We start from the raw sequence: 20,986 nt of genomic DNA on the forward strand, positions 1-20,986 counted from the left end.
TTTGCTACAGTTTTGAACTAATTCCTTTCTTGGAAGTCTTTGGAAGGTTTTTGTGCTTAGTTTGAACTACAACGTTGTTGGGTTTCTTGTAAGAGTAGATTAGTGTCTGAAGTCCACATAAGCATTGCAAACTTGGTGGTTTAAAAAAAAATGAATGCGTGACAGTTTTAGGGAACTGAAGATGAGTGGAAAGTTTTTTTTTCTTTTCTTTTTTTTTTTTTTACTATTTATGGCTCCTACCATTCTTTCTCGCTCATAAAAGCTTATCAGAGAAATAAGTCTTTTTGTCTTAGCTCAGTCATCCTCTTAAAAAGGACAAGGCCAAATGAGTTCAGTTTAAACCTTTTATTTCTTTTCTTATTGGAAATCTGCAGTAAACCTGTGGGAGCAGTAGCTTTTTGTTCATGACCTTATGTAAGACAGGGAATGTCTTGGAATGTGAAGATGGGCCTTGTGATGATACTGGTCTTGTCTGGATCTTGGTGAACACGCCCATGGATCCTAGGAACACTGCCACCTTTGGTAATTATATTACCAATAGTTCACTGAGATGTGACCATCAGGTATGTGCGCCGAAGAAACTTGATATTTGTAAATTTTTAAAAGCTTAACGTTTTTGTTTTGTCTCAGAAAATATGGCTTTAGTCCTGAGAAGGTCAGATCTCAGTCGCTGCACAGTCTTAGGGGATTATTCCCAATAATTCCCAGCTCATAAAGGATGGACAGAGTGGCAAAGAGGATGTAGCATATGAGCGAAACGATTCCCAACTTCCAATCCAACTTCCATCCGTTGATGTGCACGGCTACGAAAAGGAAGACGATTGAAAGGAGAAGTGTGGAGGAAATGAAGACCAGTCCGGTGCTGTTGACCTCTACAGGGTTGTTTGTGTCCACAAAGGCAGTTTTGATGAACCAAGGCAAACCCAGGCACAGCATGTCAAACACGTTAGAGCCCACGATGTTGGACATGGCCATATCAGCTTTCCCTTAAGAAAAAAAAAAAAGTGTACATGGAATTACAGTATATAAAGCAAAAACTGAGTTAGTGCAATTTCTGTGTCTAACACCACTGACTGAAATGAAGCTCCAAACCATGATGGAGCCTGCACTGTTTTACAGATGGCTGATGCTTCTTGACAGGCATTATCAACTAAAGAGATACCACTTCTGTGGTCAAGTCGGTGAAAAATGCGAACAAATTATGTTTTGCGACAAGATGCTAGTAACAAAGTGCCTAAAGATACAAATTAAATTGGTTCTCTGCTAAGTCGTCTGTAATGTGTAGACACAACACTGGTTCTTCCCTTAGGTAATTTTTTTTGGTTTTTTATGCTTGAATGACTCATAGGTCAGTGTTAAGTTGCTCAACAGAAACATTCCCCTGTAAAAGGTCAGGTAGAAAACCTGATGGAAATATTTCTCAAGAAATGAGGCATCGCTCAAAAGTACATAGTACTGTGGATCTTCCACAGAAATGTGAAATCCTATTATCAAGTTAAGTAAACAGCACATCTGCTCCTATTCGCTTTTTGAAAATCCAATCCATCATTAGACATTGTCCATTATCCAGAATCCACATTCATCAGAGGAAAATAAATAAATTTCAGGCAAAGTGATCCAGAAAACAACTCACCAATATTAATCACCACCTTAAATGAATCCTTACAATCCTGCCTGTGAACTGTGACTGAGTTCTCTGTACTGTCCAATTCGGTACAGAGCCTACATGCCTGGTATTTCGTAAGACTCAACTTTCCTTGTATGTGCATGTGAGCCTTTCTGAGAACTACTGGATAATAATCTCATTATACATTAAGTAGACCTGCCACTGTCACATGATAATTTTGCCTTTTTACCCTGAACGTACATCAGTTTTATAGTTCATTCTTTTGTAGAGGGAAGGTGGAGGGGTTCTTGCAGCCCTGCCAAGTTCTGTATACACCCAGTCCTCACATGACTGTGTTTCCTCAGGGGTGAGCCCCCTGTTAATTGCTGTGGCCGGCTAGGCACATGGCCCACTGGAGCTACAATAGGCCCCCTCTGAACCTGCTCAGACAATGGCATCCCAGGAATTAACCAGCAGACCAACATGTGACTGTACTCTGCAAATCAAATGTTTTTCTCACAAGTTTCAACACTTGTGATCTGCCGTGGCTCGGTGGGTGATGAGCTAATTTACACCTGCAGCTAATCTGCAAAAGTTTAATGAGAACTACAGAATTTTATTACAGACTTCAGAGTTAAAACAGCCATCTTACCGACTACAGTGACCATCCACACCAGCACATATGTAAAAGCTGAGATCCAGACTGCTGACATGAGGAAAGTGATCATGAACCACTGCTTCCAGAACCTTCTCCTGCAGTCAGGGATGGTGAGGAAAAGCAGAGTGATGATAGGCAGGGACAGTACCCAGAGAATCCTTTTCAGGTCGCTCTCCAGGACGGCAAAGACACTTTTATGCTCTGCTGGTATGAGAGAATATACATCATATATCTCTCGTAGATCAAACATGAAGGCGAATGACTCAAAGTGGTGGTGAAAAAAAGGAGTTTTACTGTGCCACCAAGAAGTGCGCCTTACCTTCAGGAATCTCATTGAGTCCGTGTAGGCTGAGGGACAGGTGAGAGTATCCCGACTCGTCGTGGAAGATCCCACTGTCTGTTCTGGAGCGACTGTGGACTCGCAAGCTGGTGTCGTCATTCCAGCCCAGCAGACGCTGTGTCTCAATCTTTTCACCAGAACCTGAACCCAGACACGTGCAGCAAGGACTCAGCTTCCTCAAGACAAACTCACTGATGCGAAGGTCAAAGCACAGAACCACAATGTAAACGCCATAGACCAGCAGGAGACAGGCAGCATCATACCTGTCAACAAAATACACAGTTTGAGCATTAATAGTTCATTGACATACTGTAAATAAAAAAAATTGTCAATAAAACATACAATGCTGTGAAAAAGCATTTGTCCCCTTCCTGAGTTTTTCGTTTTTTTGCATATTTGTCAGACTTAGATGTTTCAGAACATAAACAAATTTTAATATTAGACAAAGATAACCTGAGTAAATACAAAATGCACTTTTCACTTATTATGTATATGTAAGTAACAGCAGTGATGAACCACGGTGAGAGCCATTATCCAAAAATGGAGAAAACTTGGAACAGTGGTGAAACTTCACCAGAGTGACCGGCCTACCGAAAATACTTCAAGAGTTCTTCAACGACTCACCCAGGAGGTCGCAAAAGAACCCAGATCAACATCTAAAACACTGCAGGTCTCACTTCCCTCAATTAAGGTCAGAAAACATACTTTTCAGTGGCTTTTGACCATTGGATTATTTCAACATTTTTTCCATCTGTAATTCTCCAAATTGTTGTTACTTTTTTTTAGCCATGGATATAGTTACAACAGTACCATAAAAAAACAAAAAGAAAAAAAAACCCTGTAAATACCTGCACTGTACAAATTGTTTTGTGATCTCTTTTAATTTGTTTTTGTCTACATCACAAGAGGCAATAAAAAGCTGTAAATGACTTTGTATCTTGTTACCACCCTTTGGGTTATAAAATAGTCTCTTATAAAAGGACAAAGTCTTTTACAACCCAAATTCAACCCCTGTTTGTATGTGGTGAAAGGTCTTAAGATGATTCATGTAATGATGAGTCAGTACACACAAATACACTCACCAGTAAACCTTGTTATCTGAAATAATGCCAATGACAGCAGCGACACTGATCCCATATGCCAGGCAGTCCCTGAATAGTGGCCAACAGGTGAGACGCCCAGCCTGATAAAGGAAACAAAAATAAGTGGTTTAAGGCTCATAAAACACAACGATCCTTCTGTTTTGGCTGAGCAAAAGTGGAACTGCTACACACAAGTAGTTAGCAGAAGTGTAATGTTTGTCTGTATCTTATGTGTTATCGTGTCAGAATGTACCATACAGGCTAAAAGTCCACAGGCACCACTGATTCCTAGCAGGTTGTAGACAGCCGATCCCACAATGGTGCTGACCCCAATGTCCCCTTTTGTCACAAACACACCTGACAGTAAAGAGCACATTTTAGCTTTGAAGCCAGGAGCAATGAGGAAGCATGACAGGGAAAAGAAATAAAGAGCTGAAAGTTAAAATAGCCTAATTCAAGGACACTTTTCCTTTTTGTTCCCATATGGTAAAGTCACTGTGTCAGGCTGGGGAACGCCACAAAGACACAGATGATCATGCTGGGGTCATCATTATCATAATTAGGTTTTTACTCAATGGGTGATTACCTAGGAAGGCTGTGACAAGTTCAGGTGCAGAACTTCCAGCTGCCATAAATGTGGCTCCTGCTACGTCCTGTGACAATCCCAGACCTGAGAGAGGTCCAAAATAACACACACAAAAAAATTATAATGCACAGTTTTGTTCAACAATAGCACAATCCCTCCTCAAATGGCCCATTAAAAACAGAATGATATATATATTTTTAAGGATTTGTCTCTGATATTACATTACATTGCTTTAATGACTACCGTCCTGTTGCACTCACTCCCATCCTGATGAAGTGCTTCGAACGACTAGTCATGCAACACATCAAGACTGTCCTGCCCCCCTCCCTGGATCCCTTCCAGTTTGCGTATCGGCCCAACCGCTCAACCGATGATGCCATTTCCACTGCACTCCACTCAGCACTCACACACCTGGACAAAAAAGACTCATATGTTCGAATGCTGTTCTTAGATTTTAGTTCAGCATTCAACACTATAATCCCCCAACAGCTCACTCAAAAGCTGGTCCAGTTGGGGTTCAACACCTCACTGTGCAACTGGCTGTTAGATTTCCTCACCGGAAGACCTCAGGCAGTACGGGTCGGCAGTAATACATCCAGTACCATCATTTTAAACACGGGGGCCCCGCAGGGATGTGTGTTGAGCCCCCTCCTCTTCACTCTGCTGACCCATGACTGCACTCCATTATACAGCTCCAACCTCTTCATCAAGTTTGCGGATGACACAACGGTGGTGGGTCTCATTAGTAACAGGGATGAGACCGACTACAGAAGCGAGGTGAGACGCCTGGCCACGTGGTGTGTTGACAACAATCTCTCTTTGAATGTGGAGAAGACGAAGGAGATTGTTGTGGACTTCAGGAGAATGCACACCAAACATGCTCCTCTGACCATTGACGGAGTGTCTGTGGAGAGAGTGAGCAGCACTAAGTTCTTGGGTGTGCACATCACAGAGGATCTCTCCTGGACGTACAACACCACAGCACTGGCCAAGAAATCACAGCAGCGTCTCTTCTTTCTCCGCAAACTAAGAAGAGCAGGAGCACCAGCCCCCATCATGTACACTTTTTACAGAGGCACCATCGAGAGCATCCTGTCGAGCTGCATCACTGTGTGGTTCGGAGCCTGCAATGCGTCCTGTCATAGAACCCTCCAACGCATAGTGAGAGCTGCAGAGAGGATCATTGGTGTCTCTCTCCCTTCCCTCCAGGACATTTACAGCACCCGTCTTACTAAAAAAGCCCTTTGCATAGCGGCTGATCCCACGCATCCAATGCAAAGCTTCTTCAAGCTGCTGTCGTCAGGGAGGAGACTGCGGAGTCTCCAGGCCAGGACCAGCAGACTGAAGGACAGCTTCATCCATCAGGCTGTCAGGAAGCTTAACTCCCTCCCGACTCTGCCCCCTCTCCCCTCTTCTCCTCCACGGTTTCACTGAATTCTGTCATACACACACACACACACACACACACACACACACACACACACACACACACACACACACACTCTCTGACTCACTCACTGGCCTGCACTAGTTACCAGTCACCTTGTGGAGCATTGGACTGCCATTATCTCATAAGTCTTTGTTGTTACATTATCTCTTACCGTACATTATTAAAAATTTGCACTAGTTGCCTATTTGCACTACTCTGCCTGGTTTACACTTAATGTCATTTACCCTTACTTGAATATTGTATATTGTATATTGTATAGCTTTCTTGTTATACGGAAAACTGTATTGTATCTATTTAAATTTTTACTTTTTTTAATTATTTTACTTGCATTCTTTTTTAACCACTCTCTTATATCTAAGTGTTCATTTGCTATTCATTGAGGGTTTGAGAGTAACGAAATTTCTATTCTCTGTATGTCCTGTACATGTGGTAGAATTGACAAATAAAGTTGACTTTGACTTTGACATATCTGCCCACTGTGGGCTTATTTAGTCAGTCAATGACTAATCAAGAAATGATGTTAGAATTTGCTGTTATAAATAAATTGCTCTGATAATCATACAGTGCAAAAATACAATGAGAACTTCCACCCAAGCCTGCACCTCACACACACATGTTCTATTGGAAACGTGTGTGTTATGTAGAACTTACGTTCACTGATTACTTCTAATGATGGCAGAAAGTAATCGTCGCAGACTATAGCGACAGCCAAAAGCATGTAGAAAATAAGCATAAAATAAATGATGAGCCCTCCATCCTTCCTCTCCTGCACTGTGAAGAAGCCTTCAGGAAACTCGGAGGACTGTGGCGGGATGCATTCGGTCTCATTCTCTAAAACGGCAGGAACAACACACACACACACACACACACACACACGTTCAGATCAAGGTTATTATAGTAAAGTAATGCAAAAATAAGAAAGAAAAACATTTTAGAACATTTTAGTAAAGTCAACTAAAATTTAATTACACAGAAAAGTTTCAGTTTGGCCATTTTGGTCGAATACGTCACTACGGAAAAGCCTGAGGAAGAATGTCTTTATGGAGACTGGGATGAGGATGAATCAGTTGCCTCCAGTAACGTTTGTGTGATAATACCTTCTTTCAACTTTAATCTCGCCCCTGACAAATACACGCGAGAATATTATCAAATAAAATACATAAGCACCGAAAACTAATCATCGTTAAATGTAAAAACTAACCTGACAGGACTCTAATAACGACTCTTAACAACTCATACACACAAATTGTCGCCCCAAGAAGCCAAGATGGTTAGATCTCTTTTCATGGCAGTTACACGGTCTTTCATGTCGATAAGATACGACGATTAGTAGAGCAAACATTGCCACAGTTGCTATGCCACATGATTGCGCACACATTATTGCCGTGACATAACTCATGACACACTGAACAGATTGTCACTATGAAACAAAGCTCCCTCGGATTATTGTGGCAGTTCTAAAATGTTACAAAGTAACCCAAAAATCCCGCACGCACTTGCATACGGTGTTTCAGATATGCTTACCCACGGCCCGACGCACCCTGACAGAGTGACTTCCCTGTGCTGTTTTTGCTGTTACTGAAAGGAGACTGACCGTGCAATACAAAAATATTACAAATCCCAGAAAGTAAGGTATAAAATCTTTTCTCTTCTTTTTCTGCACAGCTACAGCAGTACCCATAGTCATTTGAAAATTAAATATAACAAAAAATAAATACAAAATTAGCGATTAGTCCAAGAACGCATGTGTGTCTTTACTCTAACAAGCTTGCACAAATGTACTAAGGACTGAAATTGCTTGTGAGCGCTGCATCTAACACTACATACGGCTGCAAGCTGCAAAGAGAGATTACTGGGAGGGGGAACATTTTAAAGTCTGGTGCTACTAAGAATGGGGGATCACGAGTTGCGAGTCATTCCAGTCGATTTGAACACACTCCAGCCTGAGGCGCAGCGGGGGTGAAATCCAGATTTCTTTAAACACAGTTGCAATACAGCTTTACAAGTGGAAATGTAATGTTTTCTTGATTAAATACATATTTAGGCAACACACTTGCTGAATTTGGAGATGATCATCTTCACGTCAAACAGTGGCACTGTGGGCGCACTGTGGGCGTACATGCAGGCCACTCAACTAGGCCTTTGCGCATATCTGACTCGTAATTGTAGACAGAACATCACCATAAACAGGATTTGTGTAGTTTTATTTACACTGTAGACTGATACTCATACTACTCACATGTGAGGAAAAAAGGGGGTGTGAGTATGTGGAGGGACGGGATGCCGGGGCTTGTTTGGACATGCCCCAAAGTTTCCCCTAGAGCCACAGAGCGTCAGTCAGGAGTGCTCTCTGTGTGGATCGCCTTCGTGCTCCAAAGACATGAAATGAATGGATGTTAAAATGATGGATAGTTTATCCTGAGTCCAAATAAGATGATTTGAAAAAAGGTGAGTCAATTCAATTACTGGTTTTCTGAGAAGCTGCTCTGTGTCTATTGCACGTATTTCATTAAGCAGAAGATTAATCATTATGAATTTATATTATGAAAGCAACTTTTAAGGTTGACAAATGCTTAAATCATCAGTCTGACATTTCTGTTGCACCAGTGAGCAGTGCACACTAGCCGAATGAAGCTGAACTTGCTTGTTTTGTTGTGCTAATTGTGATGAATGATGCTGAGCCTAGCTGTGAGTTATTGGCGCCCCTGTGTGGTTTTGACTGGGTTTGTGGTTTGCTGGTCATCCTGTGTAGACTGATAAGGGCCTACCCTGGAAGTCATGAAACAAAGAAATAAGGCAATGTTAAAGAAACCAAACCAAACCAAAAACCAACACATGTATTCTGGTAAATAGAGGGTATGTTTGGATATATTTTTAATATAAAAAATTACATAAAATCAAATAAAAACAATGACATCCAAGCACAGAAAGTAAGACAAAAACAAAAAAAACAGAACAGGAAAACAATAAAAGAAGAGAAAAAAAACAAATAAAACAAACCGGTTAGCCAGTCCAAATCAAAAGTTCAAGAGAAATGCTAGTGTCCGAAGATGATCTTCTGTATGAAGACAGGGTTAGACAGGGCAACAGAGAGTTCTCCAAGTCCAAAAGATGTGGGGAACAAGTCCAGGAAGGAATCAGGGTCCGGCAGAGATGCGGTTTCACACAAACACAAAGTGCAGTCAAATGGGTTAAAATTTATGTTAAATCCCCGTTAATATGATTGACAAAAGGGCCCCAGATTTTGACAAATTTAAAGTGAGTATCAGCCAGACGATAACAAACCTCTTCAATATACAAACATACAATCCTCTCGCGTAGCCAAAACCTAAACAAGGTAGGAGATGGTGATTTCCAGGCTCTAAGAATAGCTACAATAGCTTTTAGCTACAAACATGCCAAACATTAAGGGTTTCTGAAGAGGACTTAGGGAGGTTAGGGAGCAGCCTAGCACTGCAAGTATACAATCCGGCTTTCATTTTAAACCATAACTCTGGTTATATATATTAAATATATCTGCCCAGAAACTCCTGAGTGTAGGGCAAGACCAGAAAAGGTGGCCAAGGCTTCCTTCCATTGCTTTGCATTTATCACACAATGAGGAAATAGACGGAAAAATGCTGCCTAGCTTTGTTTTAGAGAAATGCAAATGATGAAGGACTTTGAACTGTGTAAATTGTAATCTGGCATTTTTTAATCTTCTTCAACCCATTGGCCCACAAAGCGTCCGATATGTCTACTTCCATGTCCTTAACCCAAGCATCCTTGATGTGGTGGTTTAAGTGTAAAAAGTGTAGTAAACTGGCTGATTAGGTGTTTGGAAGTGGGATTGCAATCAAATAATCATAGAAGTCACTATGAGCAGGTGGCTGATCCAGATGGGATCAAGAGTGTTTGACAAAATACCTCATTTGTAACTATCGAACTAAATGAGCAGAGGGAAGCATAAATTTTGATTGCAACTGAGCAAATGAAGCAAAACAATTGTCGATGTAGACGTCCTTAATAGTGTGAAGACCCAATTCCGACCAATGCTTATACACAGGGTCCATCAAGCCAGGTAAAAAAGAAAGGTTTTGAGTTATGGGGGCAAAAATGGACAAAGCACCCCTAACTTGCTTTAAGCTCCTAAGAGAATGACATGGGACAAAATCTTTGCTAAGAAGTTTGGTAGGTATGTTTGGCTTAGAAAACAGAATAGCATCAACTGACGCACCAAAAATGGATTTAGCGTTGTGCGCCTCTATAAAAGGCTAGGAGGGACGGCATCCCTTCTGAACAGCAGGAACAGCTGAAACACTGTTCCAGAAAACTGGGAGGACTAGTCCGCCCTCAGAGGAGGGTTTCTGCAAGTGTGACTTTGTAATTCTGTGGGGTTTATTTGCCCAGATGAAAGACATAATGATAGAGTCAATAGTTTAGAAAAAAAACGATGATGTGAGAGAGATGGGTATGTTTTGGAAGAGATGAATACATTTAGGAAGCACCACCATTTTTTAAAGTTTTATTTTTTTATCATTTCATTTAAACTCATAGACCACACCTGTTCAACAGCTCCTTAAAGCAAATATCTAATCAACCAATCACACAACAGTTACTGCTGAAGTTCAAACTAAGCATCAGAACAGGCAAGAAAGGTGATTTAAGTGACTTTGAACGTGGTTGTTAGTACCAGACTTGCTGAACTAAGTATTTCCAAAACTGCTGTGTGCAGTATTTCTCTGGGAGAAAATTCCTTGTTGGTGTCAGAGGTCAGAGGAGAATGGCCAGACTCCTTCCAGCTGATAGGAAGGCAACAGTAACTTAGGTAACTGCTTATTACAACCAAAAGAGGAGAGCATCTCTGAGCATGCAACATGTCAAACCTTGAAATACAGGAGCTACAGCTACAGAAGACCTACCGGGTCCTGTCAGCTAAGAACAGGAAACTGAGTTTACAGTTCACACAGGCTCACCAAAATGCTCCAAGAGAAGATTTGAAAAATATTGCCTGGTCTGTAAAGTCTCAATTTCTGCTGACACAGCTGAATGCTAGGGTCAGCATATAGCATAAAAAACCTGAAAGCGTGCATCCATCCAGCCTGGTATCAGCGGTTCAGGCTGATAGTGGTGTAATAAAAACTGAGTGCCATTAAAACACCTCAGCCTACCCGAGTGTTGTTGCTGACCATAGCCATCCCTTTACGACCGCAGTGACAGCATGTTCATTGCTGTCAAATGGCCTCCACAGTCACCAGATCTCAATACAGTAGAGCACCTTTGAGATGTGGTGGCACATGAAGCCAGCCAACATATCTGCAGCAACTGTGTGATGCAGTCATGTCAATATGGACCAAAATCTCTGAGACATTTTTCCAGCACCTTGTTGAATGTGCTACGAAGAATTACAATAGTTCTGGAGGCAAAAGGAGGTCCAACTCAGTGCCAGCAAAGTGTGCCTAATAAAGTGGTTGATAAGTATCTCTTTTAATGACTCTGTTCATTTATTGGAATAACAACTGAATACTGTTTAATCTTTTATTATTTAATGAACCTTTTAGGAGTGAATTAGTACAAATTCATTTCCCCTGTACTGCTTGCATTAATTTCTCTACAATTTAATTTTTTTTATTCTTTAATTTTTTTTTTTTTTAAATAAGTGAGTTTAAGTTCATCATCAAACTAACATCGCTGAATACTATTGAAATCACTATTCTTTTCTTGGATTAAAATATAAGCAAATGCGCACATATGTCCAGTGCTGACAGTTTGCACGTCTATCTGACTCACCTAGCTTGGTGGAGGTTTGTCATTGCCTTTGACCACACCACTAACCAGCCAGCAGATGCCAGTATTAGATCAGAAAGTCTCAGGATACCTCTAGAATCTAACGCCAAACTTCACCTGTACAGAGGAATGTCTGTTTTTATTAACTTGAACAAGACATGATCTTTTTGGAGCGCGTGTTCATAGCTTGACACTGTAATATTTCTGGAATTTATGGGTCAGAGCAGAACCATTGTTCCTGTTATCAGAAACTGTGACTTCTAGCTGTGCTAAAAGGAAATATCTCACAGTCTTTTATTTACAGAGCTAGCCCCAGTCAAATGGATTATTTAATAGCGCATTGTGTACACATTCTTTGTGTGTGTGTGTGTGTGTGTGTGTGTGAACTTAGGTAAAAATGGCTCAGTCCAATAGAGCAGATCTCAATCCAATCCAATCAGGTAAAATATCAAGCTGGACAGCAACCTCACCATCTAATTTGTCATTTGAAGCCTTTTTGTCTCTTAGTGTTTGTGTGCTTTCACTTGTGTGTAAGAAGATACAGCGGAAACTTGACAGTGCCTCGTTCTATTTCAGTTGTCACTGGTATGCCTGCAGTGGTGGATGAGTCTCTAGTTACAGTATCAACACAATGGAAAAAAACATTACTCTTGTGTGCAAACGTCTTATCCTCTTCACTCTGTTTTTTTCTATAAGCCTGTAAAAATATTCAGCAACATTAGTCTACTGCAGCAGAATATGCACAAGACTATATTTGTATATTAGAGACAATAGCCGCAAGGCAGAGGGGCAAAACCTGCCTGTCACCTTAACAAAACAATGATCGCAGCCACAGAAAAAAGAGGAAGGAAACTAGTCAGACTAGAAAAACTGGCTGAGTTGCTTTTGTCATCATTACACAAGGAGAACGCAGCAGTTTTTACTGCTGTCACAGTCCTGCCTTATGAAAGCCTTCTTATCGTTTGCTTATCATGTCTTTCCTTCTCGAATGTTGTTCCTTGGCTCTGGAAACAGCATAGGTCTGTGCGTTTTGTGTACTTCAACTTGTTGAATAGCAACACCCTGCCCTCTGCGGGGAGTGTTCAGTGTTCAAGGTTCAGGAAGATAACGAGAGGTGAGTGGCTGACGCGTAGCTTGTTTTATGTTACCAAAGGCTCGTGTCATATTACTGAAGACAGCAGGCTTGGTGAAACTATCGCCGGATTGAGAGTGCTGAGACTTGAACAGACCAGGAACTGGGACTTTTTTCTTTTAAAAAAAAAGAAGTTTTGAAGAGGCTAAATAAGCCTGACTTCCTCTTGTTCAAGAACAGTGTTACCATGGGTAAGACGACACAACCACGTCTGCTGCTTTTGCTGTTTTTGTCAGGGCTTGTTCACTGTTCAGCTACCTTTGTATTTTGGACTGCTAACGTGGAAATAAGCTTTGTGAACAACTACAATGAGACTGAGGAGAAATACTGTGAGTGTGGGTTGTATGGCCGTAACTCTCCCGTTAGAAGCGCTTCGGGCATCGTTACACTTCCCGTGGGAGACCCCAAAGGCTGTGGCCCAGATCCTGTGTACGGCCGCAACACAACCTCACCACCGTGGATAGCCCTGGTGAAGAGGGGCAACTGCACCTTTGGTGAGAAGATCAATGCTGCTAAACGCCTCTGAGCAGCTGCTGTTGTTGTGTATAATGTGGACGGCAGTGGAAACAGCACTACACACATGGCACACTCAGATGCAGGCGATATTGTGGCGATCATGATTGGTAACACTCAGGGCATGGAGATTGTCAGGCTGCTGAAAAACGGGATTGATGTTCAAATGATAATTAGTGAAGGCATGGCTCACGGGCCCTGGATGGACACCTACTGGCTTTACTTTCTGTCCATTGCCTTTTTCATTGTGACCGCAGCCTCCATCGCCTACTTTGTGTTCATCTCCGCAAACCGTCTCTACAATATGAGCAGGAGCAAGCGCAATGAGAAGAGACTGAAATCCGAGGCCAAGAAGGCAATTAAGCGTTTGCAGGTACGCACGCTCAACAGAGGGACGAGGAAACCAGTTCGGACTCCTCGATGTGTGCCGTTTGTATCGAATCCTACAAGGTAGGCGATGTGGTGACCGTGCTGACGTGTGATCACATCTTCCACAAAACCTGCATCGAGCCCTGGCTGCTGGAGAGGCGAACCTGCCCTATGTGTAAGTGCGACATCTTGAAGGCCCTGGGCGTTGAGGACGACAGAAAAGAGAGCTTCTCTGCTGAGTCACCGCCAGATGTCACTGTGATCACAGTGACAGGAGACACCCTGTATGAAGTCCCACTCACTGACCCAGGGAGCCTCGACCCGGAGAGACAGCAGCATCGCTATGACAACAGGGCCTTCGAGGAAGACTCAGAGGCTGCAAGGGGATGAGCAGCAACAGTGGAAACAAAACAAAGCACAAATCAGGACTCAGTCAAATTCCCTGTTTGAAAGACATATTTTTCTGGCACACAGTGATCCAGTGGAATCAAAGTTTAATCTATCAACAGAGGAGACAATGTTCATCTTGCAATGTGGACATGAAAAAATGATTTTAAAAAGAACCCAAGGATTTAAAATGTCAACGGATGTGTGTCATTAACTTAAATGTCAGTGCTTCTTCTTTGTTTTCTGTTCTGGTGTAAGTCTGTAAACAGTGGGTGTGTTCATTAGAATAGAATTGAGCAGTCATGGAGCGACACCATTGTCAGGTTGCTGTTTTGCATAAGCAACAAAGCAGTCGATGTTGGTTAGGAAGGAAAGTAAATATCAGAAAGTGGGGCCAAATTTCTTCCAATAAAAGGCTCAATATTGGACTGCTCGCAGTAATATGCAACAAACGTTTCCTTTTCCTTTAAACTGCAATACAAATATTTCTCATAATCCACTTTGTCCTAATGACTGTACGTTCTTTTTCTGAGTGTTTTTTTCCATTTGCATCTGGGTTGTCATTCTGGATTTGCAAACACACCCTCATGAACACGCCTTTGTCTGAAAACACTGCATGGCATGCATTTCTCTGGCATGAGTAAATAAAACACCTGAGGGCCAGAGGCTCATAGCATGACAATGTGCTGAAATAAGAATTTTCATGTTCGGTCAGATCACAACCAGAAGTGAAATGTAATGCAGTCATGTTGCAATAGACATATCTATCTATCTATCTATCTATCTATCTATCTATCTATCTATCTATCTATCTATCTATCTATCTATCTATCTATCTATCTATATATATATGTAATGTATAAAACAGCCATTGGCATTGTAGATAATTTTCTTCCAAAGATGTTTTCTTGGCTGCTGGATGGGGGAATTACTGTGTAATTATCGTGGAATTATTGTGTGTGCTATCTTTTTAAGTAATACACTGAGATTGGCTTATCACTCAATCAACTTTACCTGTTAATATAAAGGTAACACACTATGGAAAGTACAGCTGATTTTCATTTGCAGACATAAATTGTTATTGATGAACATGTCTTCCAGGTTTCGCCCGTGCTCTACCTCTGATCTATCACACGGTTAAATATAGGAACGTGTTTGAGATTCTTCCACGATCCAAAGTGTGTCCCTCCATATAGGATAAAGCTAAAGAATTGTTTCACTTCTTTGTTTTCTGGCGGGATGTGCTGATCATGGTACTAAAAAGATTTTATATCGAATCATTTTCACGGCTGTTTTACAGATTCCAGGAGTCTTAAATTGCACTGTAAAAAATGAATATTAGCTTCTGTATTAAATCACATTGATGCTTTTTAGAATGAAATAAATCCCTCAAAATGAGGCCAACTTAACGAGGACACATACTTGTGAAGTGGTGTTTGTTTGCGTGTGTGTGTTTGGGGGATATACATATATATATATATATGAACATGAACGTGAAAAGTATGGTAAAGGAACCTCTCACTTTCAGAGATGTGTCTCTACAGAGATAACTTGAGGAGAGAAGTGAATTTGTAATTACTACTGCATAGGTGGGAGCTGATACACACATACACACCTTAAGCTTCAGTGGGATAATCATCATAACACGTAAGTATACGGGCTTGAACGAACAAGCCGAGCAAGCTCGTCTACTCCTCAGGTGATCACATATCCGGAGTTTGAAAATCCAAACATGGAAACAAAACGGAGGCTCTGGGAAGATGTGTCATATTTTTTTGCTCAAAACAAACAACATGCTGATAATCAGTCTGTTTAGCTAATAAATAACGTTAATAGGTTATCAAAATGGACCCAAAGTAACATACTTAATGCTGTATTACAAGCTAAATGGTTACAAAAATACATAAAAAAATGCTGTATTTGCTCCATTAATGAAAATGGTTTCACTGTCAGTGGCTTGGAGCCTGAGTGAGCCGAGGTCCAGTACACTCAGCAGCATGAGCTTTTTCTGTTTAGCAGAGATTCCCAAGCTTTTGGTTTTGTTTTCGATTGAATTCCAGTAATGACCGCGTGTGACACCTGATGAAACTCAGTCGGTCAGCCTTATAATTTTACCACAGACCGTGGCCTCTGTGTGGCTGTGAATAAGGTTGAGCCAAAAAGTACGTGTTTGGGTTTTTTTTTCTTTTCAGATTGCTTGATTTTAGAACCCAGAGGTATCCGATAGTTGGCAATAAAGCAAAATCAGAAAGATATAAACATGAATTTGAGTTCCCGTGCATTCTTGAGCTTGTTGCTTGCTTTGCGTTTATTTGCTTGATTTCAAATGTTAAGTTTTCGTTTTAAATATTCTGTGCCTCTGGGCTTTGCCTTGTTTTGTAGTCCTCATGATCAGAGGCTACACTAACTTAAACAGCAGTGAGTATTTAGTCCTTGGTGCTCATATTTTTCACTCAGGCAAGCAAGCAGCATTTGTTTATGTCATCCTTCCCACTTGCAAGGGTCAAAGTGCGCATTGTAAAACTAGCTTATAACACACCCTTATAAAAATCGAATACAAAGACTAAAATGAGCTTTAACGTCTAACCGTTTTATTATATTGTCAGAGAGTGTCAGAATTTCCATGAGTTGACCAAAGAATTGATTGATTTGTCACAAGGGGAGTTTTTAAAAACGATTAATGTAAGAGTGGGGTCAAGTTGTGCAAGGCAGGCATGGTTAGAAGTGCAGAAACTAAAGCAGCGATACTAACAGGGCATGAGCCAAGGGCAAGCGTTTTCGGTGAAAGTCCTGCAGTCCTAAGCCCAGAGGGTGACCTAAGTGTTTCCTCACATGGCGCTCCCTCTCCCCTTGGAGGGCAGTGTGTGCTGGATTTCAGGCCAGTGCTGTAAGCTCAGCTTTCATAGGTCAGATGGTTATAGTGGTATAACAGCACGACAGAGAATCAATACTGAACTAACTGGCCGTGTTGGGAACAACTGGCAGTCTTTGGGTTAGAGGCATGCTCTGCTCAGCGGCGGTGCTCTTCTGATTTATTGTAGTTGTTCTGAGAAAATTGAGTCAGAAGGTTTTCATTTAATGGCACACTAGTCGGTGGCTGTACCTGGTACCACACTTGACCTTCAGTTCCAGATAGGAATCAAACAATGGAATTAACTACCGTAGTGGCCCGATAGCTTATCTTCTCCTGCACAGCCTAATCACAGTAAACATCTCATGTTTTTCTATGGCACCAAGTACACTTGGCTGGAGGCCTGCAGCTGGACGAGACAGTGGAAGGTGTTCTGGCCTGCTGTTGTCGCAATTAAACAAGAACACACTGCTCTATGTTTAGGCACGAATACAATGCTTCTCTGTAAGTCTCAGTCTGTCCTTGTGAACATTAGGATCGTCCTGCAGCACCACCTGGTGGACACAGTCAATGCTTGCAGTGACTTTAAATTGCCTTCCAGAGAAGGTAAAACTGCACCGTTCCACCCTTTCATATTTGATCTTCAGGTACTTCAGGACAATTTCCTGCTTGAGTGGAACATACAGAGTAATAAATCCTGTCATAATGAAATAGAGCGCTTATGTGGCAGTGTACTTTAATGGCCCAGTTGAGGAGTTCTGCTTGTCCACTTATTGAGGCATTGATATGCCAAACACACACACAAGTTCAAACAGCTAGGATTTGGATTGACCTTAAACTAGATCTATCTATCTATCTATCCATCCATCCCACTCTGTGGTCTGTCTATTAAGAAGCTTCAGTGGAGCAAAAGAAAGTCTCTTTAATCGAATTACAGTACTTGGTGGTTGTCCATGGCTCTCTTGTCCCAGACTGTCTGAGTAATTATCTTAATGAACGAGAGAAATTGATTACAAAAGCGCACTAAGAAACAAATGAATCAATTTAGCGAGGGAAGTACAACATAAAACATTTCTTATGTTGTGCTTACACAGACAAATAAATCACAAAGCCCCTTCTTCACATCTCACTGGCTCCGTGATGAAGTGAAAATATTGAGAATGCTAGTCACAGCTCTTCTCTGCAGGTTTATGTTCAAAGTATTAAGAAGACTCAGACTCTTCAGTTCAATAAAAGCTACATGATATTTTACTGGTGACTGATGTGGCTCATGTCTGGCTACTTATTGTGTTGTGCATATATCTATACTCCCCACCCCAGCAGCACTGCTTCACGTTTTCACAGCGCTGAAATGCTGCAGGGGCATTCATAAGTCCAAAGGGGATGCGAATCCACTCATATAATCCCCAGGGGGTCACAAAAGCAGTGAGTGGACGACTTTCTTCTGACATGAACCCTGGTGGTACGCTTTCCCCTGATCTAAAAGCGAAACCAGGAGTTTCCACCCAAACTGAACATAATGTCCTGGACGCGTGGGATGGCTGGCGATCAGGATGGGTTTTCCGATTCAGGTCTCTGTAGTCTATGCACAGTCTTAAAGTACCATCTTTTTTTCTAACACAAACGACTGGTGAGTAGCATGACGAGTCTGACTTTCTGACCCAGCCTTGTGCTATTAAATCATGCAGGTAACTTGCCATGGCCGCTTGGTAGAGCGGCCATGTCACAGACAGGTATGTGCGTTTGACTGGTTCGTTGTCTTTGAGTGAGATGGTCATTTTCAGTTTTTCAATACAGCCTATATCATTGTCTGTCTTAGAGAAAGAATGGCATTCCTCTCTGAGCATCTGTTTCACTAATACTCTCTGCTCTTCACCCATAATCAAGGAACTGACCTCACTGTTCATTCACTGGGCTGGCTTCAGTTATTGTGCAAGTGTACTGTTGGAGGAAATCTCCCAAATAGAAGGCTGCCAAAGTAAAACAGAGACACAGTGAGACAATATAATCAATCACATGTACATGGGGTGAGCGTCTCAAGAGACAGTCACCCAGTACTCTTCTTTATTGCAGGTTATATAGGCATGTAGGTTACACAGCAGACGGAGGCAGTCTCCGCCTGTTCTCAGAATATAGATTGCTTAACTGACAAATGCATATCTTACTAAACATTCTGTCCGTACTATACTAAACGTCTGCTTAAGTGGCATTTTCCGTTCTTCTTTACACAGGAACTTGTCTTCACAGGCATTTGATAAGCATAGGCAAGGCTTCATGTTTATCAGGGTGAATCGTCATTCAGAGTTTACACAAGCAAAGCATATTTGAATAATAAACAAAATCTTTTCACATTTCCCTCCTGTTGTTTAACTTTCACACTAGTTAAACACCTTTGGTTTATTATCTGTGCATGATTTCTTGCAGCGCATTTTAAACAGCACGTCATACATTGGTGTATCACAGCATTTCAGTGTCAGGTGGATTATCATCATCTCGTCCATGGCAGTGTCAGGTATGCCTGCACATGAACTGCAACAACTTTATTAATCATTGATTGTACACATGGCAAATACAAGAAGTAAACAACAGAGTAGGAGTAGAAGAACTCCTACAAAACCAGTCCTTTATTAAAAGAGATTTCCAGGAACCACTCAACAGCCAGGTAAGCCAGTTCTCAGTGTTTGTGACATAGTCCTGTTGCTGAGCGTCCCTGAGTTGTTTCAGCGTGCGTAAGGCGTCGGTCATGTTGGAAGAGTGAACATTATCTGGAATGTACTACAGCATGTGTTGTTAAAGAGTATACAGAGTCCTCCTTTCTCAGCCAGAATCATGTACAGTGCGACTCGGTGTTGCATCACAGTTATGCGCAGGGCATCAATCTCTTCATTTTGTTGATTGTTGATTTGCATGAGGCATTCAGGAACAGTCCAAAGCGGTAATCCAAAGTTTCAATTCTTAACATGTTCTTTCCGGTGCCCACCCATGGAAACAGTGGTGGGAACCTTTTGTCCGGTGGTCCAAAGCTTAAATTCCTCTGGCACATCACTGCCATAGATGGATCATGTGGTTGTAGTGTGGAGACGTCTCGTCGTTGTCTTGTGTCTGAGAGCTATTTACAGTGACATCCTGAAGTGTGGTCTGAAATGAGATTGGGGCACAGTGCCCGTCCATCGGGTGGCAGTATGAAGTAGGCACGTTGTCCACACAGCCAGGCCATTCCCTGCACCCAGTAGGTGCCGTTGCTGGCGCAGACGTGTTTACAGGTGCGCCCTCTCCATGGCTGTGGTTGGTTACGTTGGTGTGTCGCCTGGGGTCTGTTACCGTTGTCTTGTCGGTAGCACATGGAGTGGTTTTCCCTGGGGTTTGGTCCAGAACACTGGGAAGTGAACGGACGTGTTCCGATTCGTCACGTTGAAGTTGATCCAGAAGAGCTGGTCACACGTTCCGTTGTCAAATCCAGCGTTTTCGACGTGATTACCTCGTATTGGGGTGTCCCTGAAACATACTAAGAAGGTTAAGCGCATAGATGACAGAGCTTGTCTCATCATGATGATTTTTCTATGTTGATAGCCAATGCCCGTGAGTGGCAGCGCACTTGGCTTGTGTTTTATTCATGTAGTTTCCATAAAAGTGGATGTGTTGAAGTGATGGCATTGGGAGCAGACGTAACATGCAGTGTTATTAGGCTCTCCCTTATCCTGTCATGTACGTAGCGGTACCATGCGTTATTCATCCATGGGTGAATGTGGTCTTGTGTCATGTCACGGAGGTGTGAATTGTCATGCGTCCATCTCGTCCGTAGATGGTGCTGTTCGTTTTCTGTACCATCCTCTAGAAACATGAGGAGTCCTGCTGAGAGTAGGAGGACAGCCACGAGGACAACAGGAGTCTTCATGGCGACCAAACACACCTAGGTCCTCAGGTGAGTAGACTACTGGCAAGAAGCAGAGGGCGGGATATACCCGATCAGCCCTCCCTTCACCAGTCAGATCACCTGAAGGTAGGGGTTGCCGGCGCCTATGAGTCTGGGCTGTCACTCACTTTCTTGCAGTGGCTTTGGTGAATCCAAGATGGTCTCTCTGCTATCTTACAGGCAGTTGGTGTGGTGATAAGCACTTGGAATGGGCCTTCCCAACGGGGCGAGCTCCAATTCTTTCTATGGAGAACTCGAATCAGGACCCAATCACCTGGCTTCAACCTGCAAGATACTGGAGAAGATTCAGAAGGCAGTTTATTGTTCAAAACA

General features: G+C 42.1%; 2 protein-coding genes across 5 annotated transcripts; one reads left to right on the plus strand and one right to left on the minus strand.

Annotated features, from left to right (window-relative positions):
• Positions 1 to 463: 463 nt before the first annotated feature.
• Positions 464 to 8,470, minus strand: LOC109197775 (sodium/potassium/calcium exchanger 5). 4 transcript variants are annotated; one of them, XM_019354866.2, is made up of 8 exons: positions 7,962 to 8,470; positions 6,374 to 6,553; positions 4,273 to 4,356; positions 3,940 to 4,043; positions 3,687 to 3,787; positions 2,584 to 2,867; positions 2,259 to 2,468; positions 464 to 986 (listed from the first exon to the last, which is right to left on the minus strand). In XM_019354866.2, the coding sequence occupies exons 2-8, from the start codon at positions 6,453 to 6,455 to the stop codon at positions 664 to 666; spliced, it is 1,188 nt and encodes a 395-aa protein (XP_019210411.1). In that variant the 5' UTR covers positions 6,456 to 6,553; positions 7,962 to 8,470; the 3' UTR covers positions 464 to 663. The 4 variants fall into 4 exon arrangements, with proteins under 4 accessions (XP_019210411.1, XP_019209469.1, XP_019209191.1 ...); XM_019353924.2 differs by lacking the exon at positions 7,962 to 8,470 and adding an exon at positions 7,247 to 7,476 and having other exon boundaries at positions 2,259 to 2,465; XM_019353646.2 differs by lacking the exon at positions 7,962 to 8,470 and adding an exon at positions 7,247 to 7,476.
• A 3,897-nt stretch (positions 8,471 to 12,367) lies between these two features.
• Positions 12,368 to 15,304, plus strand: LOC100710893 (E3 ubiquitin-protein ligase RNF128). Its single transcript, XM_019357056.2, is given in 2 exon segments — positions 12,368 to 13,522; positions 13,525 to 15,304. Coding segments are annotated over 2 exon segments (1,083 nt in total). The 5' UTR covers positions 12,368 to 12,807; the 3' UTR covers positions 13,893 to 15,304.
• The last annotated feature ends 5,682 nt before the right edge of the window (positions 15,305 to 20,986 follow it).

Source organism: Oreochromis niloticus, linkage group LG1 (assembly GCF_001858045.2).
Source record: "Oreochromis niloticus isolate F11D_XX linkage group LG1, O_niloticus_UMD_NMBU, whole genome shotgun sequence".
Taxonomy (NCBI): Eukaryota; Metazoa; Chordata; class Actinopteri; order Cichliformes; family Cichlidae; genus Oreochromis; species Oreochromis niloticus.